This window comes from Phalacrocorax aristotelis, chromosome W (genome assembly GCF_949628215.1).
Source record: "Phalacrocorax aristotelis chromosome W, bGulAri2.1, whole genome shotgun sequence".
NCBI classification, from domain to species: Eukaryota; Metazoa; Chordata; class Aves; order Suliformes; family Phalacrocoracidae; genus Phalacrocorax; species Phalacrocorax aristotelis.
Window position 1 is genome coordinate 6,223,699 of NC_134310.1, and position 6,949 is coordinate 6,230,647.

The following is a 6,949-nucleotide window of genomic DNA, read 5'->3' on the forward strand; positions in this document are numbered from 1 at the left end:
GAGGGGGAAAAACAAAAAAGGAAAAAAAATTGAGAAAATGGCACAAAAAGTAAGCGGAGAGCGAGTCGGTCTCAGGATTCCCCATGGCACGAGTGTCCCCACGGCTGCGACAGCCCCCCCCCCCCCCCCGCCCCCGGCCCTCCCTGGCAACACTTAGCACAAGTTTGAGTTTGCACTAAAAAAAAAAAAAAAATAGAAACAGCAAAAAAGAGAAAATAAAACCCAACACCCCCCCCCCCCCCCCGAAACCCCCCGGTTCGTCCCCGTCCCGCAGCTGCCACCTGCGGAACCCCCAGCCCTGCAGCAGCGCCGAGGCCCCCCCGCAGCCGCTCCCCGCGCCCTGGGGCTCAGCGTCGAGACCTTTTTTTTTTGTTGTTGTAATTATCATTATTTTAGGGTTCTGTTTTTGAGGTTTTTTGTTTTTGTTTTTTTTTTTTTTTAATTTCAGGTGGTGATAAAATGTTGCCAAAGATACTGCTGAGTTACGCTGTGGTGGGGGGAAAAAGGAAAAAAAAATTAAATTATAATAATTGGCCAAAAGACGAGGGGGAGGGTCCCACTGGAAAAGGAAAAATTAAGGTTTTGGTACAGAAGAGGGAAAAAACCCAACTCCACCCCCCTGCCCCTCCCCGGTGTGTGGGAGCTGGTGGGGCTCAGCCCGGCATTGGGGGTCTCAGCCAGGGGCACCAGGCAGGGTTGGGGTGTCGCTGCCCCCACCAAGGCCAGTGGTGCCGCGGTCACTCCCTGCTCGTTTGGGGTCTGGGGGGGGGGGGGGGCAAAAAGGGGGGCGGGGAGGGTGCAGGGGCCGGGGAGGGGTTTGGGGGGGCGGGGGGGGGGGGGCTTCCCCTTCCTTCCCCCTGAGCTGCTTGTAAAGATGCTGCATCCAGCCCCCACCCCCCAAACGGGGCTCTAGGGGTGGGGGGTGTCCTGCCCCCCCCGCCCGGGCCGTGAGGGGGGGGGTGTCGTTCTTCCGCAGGAAAAGGGCTTATTTCTCCCCGCCCCCGTGCACCCCCTCCTCAAATTCTCCTCCAGCACCAACCGGTCAGACCCCGCCCCCCCCCCAGAGCCCCCCCCTTTGGGGCGAGGGTCCCGCCGGGGCAGCCCCGACATCCCCCCCCCCACCCCGCCCTGATTCGACTATTTAAAAAGAAAACAAAATTTTAAAAATCAACCCATTGATACAGAGCGCTAGAGAGCACATCTATTTATATTTTTGGATTTATTATGAAAAAATTTATTTAAATAAAGAGGAACACTTTTTAAAATGAGCAAATCACCACGGCGTCACGCGACGGAGCTTTTTTTTGGGGGGGGGTGGGGTGGGGGTGGGGGGGCGCACGGGGAGCAAGGGAGGGGGGCCCCGAGTAGGAAAATGCTGCGTTTAAAGTTGTGTTTTCTAAAAAAATTATATATATATATATATATATATACACACACACACAGACACACACCGAGAGCTTAAACCTCTCCTGGGGCAGGGGGGGTCACGCGTGAGCCCGAGCTCTGCCTGGGGACCCCGCGAGGACACTCGAGATGGGGCCACTTCTTTCTTTCTGAGGTTTTTTTTCTTTTTTTTTTTCTTCTTTTAAAATTTTTTTTCCTTTTTTTTTCTGCGTCTTTATATATAATCTATTAAAGAGATTCTCTATCTAAAGCACTCGCAAGGTTTCAGCGGTTTTTATGTGTAAACTACTTTTGTGGTATATCTGGGTAAAGGAGCGAGGCGAGGGGGGAAAAATATATATATAAAAAGCACAGAAAAGACATTCCATAGATTGTAACTTTGATAGTTCTTTATAAAGTGTGGGAGATGAGGAAAAAAAAAAGTTAAAATAATAAAAATTGCACTTTGGGGGGGGGCTTTAAAAAAAAAAAATAAACTATATATTAAAAATACGTTCGCAGCCGTTTGGTTTTCTTGGGAGGCAGAAAAGCTTATCGAGGGCAGCAGCCCTGCAGGGGGATTCCCCCCCCAAAAATTTTGGGGCTGGTTTATGATGTTTTCTTCTTTTTTTTTTTTTTTTTTTTTTTTCTTTTGGTGGTTTGGAGGCGCTGCAGGAGCTCCCTGGGCGGGGTGGGGGCTGCGCTCAGGGGGGTGACCTGCAGCAGCATGGAGCAGGACAGGGGGTTAACCCTGATTTGGGGATGCCCAGGGCTGCGGGGGGTTGGGGGGGTGGGGGGCATGTCAGTCCTGGCCTGATGCTGTGCCTCAGTTTCCCCAAATGGAGCAACCCCTCCCCCTTGCAAAATGATAGCAAAAGGCGGGGTGTCCCACTCCCCCAGAGCAGGGGGCCCCCTCCCAGTCTGCCCAGTACCCCCAGGGCTGGATCCGGCCCCGCTGGGGCAGCTCGGCCCTGTTAAGCCGCCTGGGGGGGCGCGGGGCCCTAATCCCGTTTGGGCACAGATTAGAGCAGGGGCAAGCGGCGGCACCCAGATGGCCACGGGTTAAGGAGCCCGCGGGGACGGGGTTTGGGGTGTGCACCCCCCGGCCCCCCCTACCCCCGAGCCCGGGGACCAGCTGCAAATGAAGAAACTGAGGCCAGGTGGGGGGACACACACGCAGGTGGCACCCAGGGGACCCCACGATCCAGAGCCCCCAAATCCTGCTGACACCGTGTCCCTGAGTGAGACCCAGGCTGGCCTCCAGCCCCCCACCATCGCTGCCACCCCCTGGAGCCCCCCCAAGCCACGCACACACGCCCACCCCATCCCCCCCCCCCCCGCCCAAAGGGCACGGCCAGTGTTAACGGATTAATTTGTGTCATAAGCTTCCTAGTTCTCGGGAGCGCGAAGAGCTTTGGGGGTTTTATCTCCCAGGATTTAGTGGCCGAGTCGTCTTTCTTAGCGAGACGCCCTAATGCCACTTAACACCTGGGAGCCGCGATTTTCATTAGGGGCGTCAGGGACAATTAGTAAGAAAATAATTAGGGCAAGGGGCCGCTGGAGGGTTTAAAGCCCATATGTGCCTGGGCACGGGGGGGGAGGTTGGGGAACCCCCCCCCCCACCTCCATGGGTGACGCTGCTGGGATGGGGTCGGCCCTGATGGGGGCACACAGGGCAGTGGGTCCCATCCTGGGGTGCTGGACCCTGGGGAGGTGGGGGGATCTGGGGGGGGGGTCCACTGGGGCATGGGGATGGGGGGGACCCTCAGGGGGACATGTACCCCAGGCTCTGCCCCAATCCCGGCATGTGGGGGTTGACGACACACACGACCCCTTGGTTTGGGGGGGACACCCAGAGTGCCCCCGAGCAGGTCCTGCCTGGAGCTGCCCCCATGTTTTGGGGGCCCCACCTGGACCCCACCCTGTCCCTGCAGGCTACAGGAAGGGGGGCCGGGGTTGGGGAAGGAGGGGGCCGGGGCCTCGGGGAGCAGGGACCCGTCCCCAGCCCCAGCGTCCCCGCTCGGGCAGGCAGCGGTGGGGGCCCGTGGGCACGGTGAGGGGGGGCAGCGCAGGCAGGGTGAGGGGGGGGCCAGGCGGCACCGGGGGGCAGCAGGGGCAGCAGCAGCTGAGGCCGTACAGGGTGTAGGGGTGGTAGTAGCCGACGTTCACCCTGCGAGGGGAAAGAGAGCATCCGGGGTCAGCCCTGAACCCCAAACCCCCCTGTGACACCCCACCCCCCACCCCCCGAGTTCCTCCCAGCCCCACTCACCTGCGGACGCGCCGCCGGGCCCGCCGGCGATGGTAGTCGCCTTTGGCAAAATCCTCCAGGTTGGCGGGGTGGATGGCCCAGAAGTGGCCTTTGCCGTTGTCGCTGCGGCCGGCTTTGACGAAGCACTCATTAAGGGAGAGGTTGTGGCGGACACTGTTGCGCCAGCTCTTCTCCTGGGCCGAGAGGCGCCGTCAGCCAGCCCGCGCCCGCCGCGGCCCCGCCGCGCCTGCCCCACGCACCTCTGGGACGTCAGTAGGCACCAGAGTGAACACCACCCGACCCGCCCGTAGAACCCAACCCTTGGCACTGCTTGGAACTGTCCTGCGATCCGGACGCCGGCACTCGCATTTTCCCGATGGATTGCAGTCAGCAGAGACATGGTGAGTCAAGCCCAGCCCCGTCCCCTACCCAACACCAGCACCCTGGGCTCAGCTCCCAGTTTGCCCGCCCCAAACCACTAAAACTGTGCCACAACCAGGGGGAAAAATCCCAGAAAATGGGTCTGCTCCAGCATCGTAGCCCCTCACCTTGTTTTTGAAGTAGGGGTAGTTGTCCATGATCCACTGGTAGATGTCGGAGAGCAGCAGCTTCTTCTCCGGGGAGGAGAGGATGGCTGTGGAGATGAGGGCGATGTAGGACTGCGAAGGCTTGTCCCCGGGCTCCGGGGGAGGCCGGGGGGCCGGTGGGGGCGTCCGGCCGGGGGGAGAGGGGGTGCGGGGTCCCCCATCAGCTCGCTCCGACAGCAGGTACTCGATGGTGAAGGAGGCCCCAGGCGGCCGCCGTGCTCCGGGCACCGCGTCCCCCATGGTCCCCACGCCGCCGCCAGCCGGAGGGGAGACCTCCCGGCCCGGCCTGGTAATTAGTGCAGATTACAGGGTTTGCTAATTGTGTTTTCACAAACGGGCTGCCTTCGCAAAGCAGGCTGTTTATCTGGCAAAGCCCCGGGTTTAGCGGGATTTGGACCTTTAAGCCTCATAAATAAAATGATTAATCCGCTGGAGGTGGAGGAATTCGAAGTGGCACCGAGGTGCCCACGGGGATGGGGGCCCTTGCGCCCACCTCGCCCTCGGGGCCGGCTGTGCCCCAATTCCCCGGGGGGAGCCCGGGACCCCCCCCCCGGCTCATTCTGGGGTGAGCTGAGACAGCTCCTGGGGCCCCCGGGGAGAAATCCCAACAAGCCGACACCAAATTTAAATGTAAATCTTTCTTTTTATTTAACAAACACTATAATTTGAACTTTGAAGAATGTGTACTGAGGGAAAGAAAAATAATTTTCTTTTTGTTTTTTCTCTTCTCTTTACAAAAAAAAGAAAAAAACAGGATATAAGAAAAAACATATGTACAGGAAGAGCTGGCCAACTCAAACAGAAAGCAGTAACAGAAGCATGATGTTTCCAAACAGTGGCTTGGCCTGGAAAATTTAAAAGCAATTAAATTAGAATACAAATATTAAAAAAAACTGGACTCTAAAGCTACTGTGCAGCCAGGGATGCGAGCCACAGAACTTTATACAGTAAAACTTAATTTTTGAGCTCTACTCAGGTTTTTTTTTTTAATCTCCCTTCCCACCCCCGCCCACATTTAAACCTGAAAACATATTGCTTACACGCAAACAGGAAAAAAAAAACACACAAAAAAAAGAGAAGAAAAAGAAAAGCCTACATCATAGAAATAAAGAGTTTCTCTATGGGAGCAAGACTGGAGACAGCAGAAGAGCAAGCGAGATGCGGCTGCCTCCCTGCCCGCCCCCCCCCCCACCCCCCACCCCCACCCCCCGGGCCCGGACACCCTCGCAAGGCGCCTGGGGAGAAAGCACGGTGGTTTTAAAATTTAAATCCCCTTTTGCCTTCAAGTATGCGTCTGCCAAGACAAAAGAGATGGGCAGGAAGGGCTGGGAGCACCGGACGCCCCCCTCTGCCGGTGCCCTCCCGTGCTGGGCAGGGGCCGCAGGGACCCCACACCGCACGCGGGAGAGGCTGGGGAGAACTTTGGAGAGGAAACCTCCCAGCGCGCAAGGCCGAAGCTTCCTGCCTAACAGCATTTAGAGGATAATTCTTTGCTTTCTTCCTAGATGCTTTTGGGCAAGTCACTAACGCAGGTTTAAAATAGTTCTGGGTGGACCGTGGTGGCTTTTCAGCTGACCTGAGAGCGGCCGTGCTTTGCTTTCCCAAACATGGGACGAGCGCTTTGGAAAGCGCGGTCGCTTTGGTTCTGCCGTTTCGCTGCCGTTGCCCGCTCTGACACCCTGCCGAGGCGAGGGCCAAAGGGATGCAGAAGGGTTTTGGGGCTCCAGCAGCACCCAGTGACACTGAGGGCCCCTTGCCCGGGGGTCTTAATGCGGCGCAGCTCCTGCCACAGCCCCCGTGGGGCACAGAGGCATCGCTCCTGCTTACCACCCATCCCGCGGGCACGGTGAGAGGCACAGGCACAGTCCAGCCTCCTTCCAGCCTTTACTCTCACCTACAGCTGAGAAAAGTCAGCAAGGTCCAACGCAAAACAGTTCAGAGGCGTCGGTGGGAACAGCAGAGCTGCTTAAGTAAAGTTAATTACAAAAATTCTCTAAGACAAAGTCAAAAAGGTTACTGTTTGGAAACTCAAAAGCAACAACATTTTGCCACCAAGAGCATAGCAGTAGCTTTGGGTCTGGGACCAAAGTCTTGAACAGAGAAGTGGAAAGTCCAGAGGCTGTTAACACGTGGTCGCAGGGCTCCACGCATCGTCCCTCGGCTCTGTCCTCAACACCCTGCCAACAGTGCCGCCAGCAGCGCCGGTGCCGGGCCGCACACTGGTTCGTGACTGAAAGAAACCTGAATTGGAGTTTACCGAGGTAGTTGGCTAGAAACTGAGATTCCCCCACCTGGCATTTTCTCGAAGGCCCAAGCACACCTCGCCCCCCCATCCCGCTCCTCCTCCTCACGTGCCAGGTGTCCAGCTGTCCTGCAGGTCACTGCCACCGCCTCCAGAAACAAAGCCTTCTCAAAGAAAAGGGAATGCGCAGCCCTTTTAAGTCTTCAAAAACACCAAGTTATTGCACTTCAAAAATACAACAGATTTGTGGTTCAACCCCTCCCCACTCTCCCCATGGCTTCTGCTCAACTAAAACGATCCACTACACACAATTTCTACATAACCTTCAGATTAGATTAAAAGATTCAAAACGTGTCTCTTTACATGAGGTGCAGAGCTGCTGGAGCTCCTATCTAGAACAGTGCGATTCCAAATTGTACATCTCTTCCCTTTCACCCCATGCCCCCCGTCCCCACCCCTAAAAACCCCCTCTCTATGCTTGCTGGGTTA

General features: G+C 56.8%; 1 protein-coding gene across 1 annotated transcript; it reads right to left on the reverse strand.

The window, feature by feature from the left end:
• Window positions 1-3,188: 3,188 nt before the first annotated feature.
• LOC142049423 (uncharacterized) lies at window positions 3,189-6,924 on the reverse strand. The gene is made up of 3 exons (XM_075077118.1): window positions 4,180-6,924; window positions 3,653-3,825; window positions 3,189-3,553 (listed from the first exon to the last, which is right to left on the reverse strand). Exons 1-3 carry the CDS (start codon window positions 4,456-4,458, stop codon window positions 3,319-3,321), a joined length of 687 nt encoding a protein of 228 aa, XP_074933219.1. The 5' UTR covers window positions 4,459-6,924; the 3' UTR covers window positions 3,189-3,318.
• Between the last annotated feature and the right edge of the window lie 25 nt (window positions 6,925-6,949).

Coding starts and splice junctions, on each gene's coding strand:
- LOC142049423 (XM_075077118.1), bottom strand. CDS start 4,458: ATGGGGGACGCGGTGCCCGGAGCACGGCGGCCGCCTGGGGCCTCCTTC. Junction 3,826..4,179: donor ACCCCTACTTCAAAAACAAG/GTGAGGGGCTAC, acceptor CTCTCGGCCCAG/GAGAAGAGCTGGCGCAACAG. Junction 3,554..3,652: donor GCCCGGCGGCGCGTCCGCAG/GTGAGTGGGGCT, acceptor TTCCCCTCGCAG/GGTGAACGTCGGCTACTACC.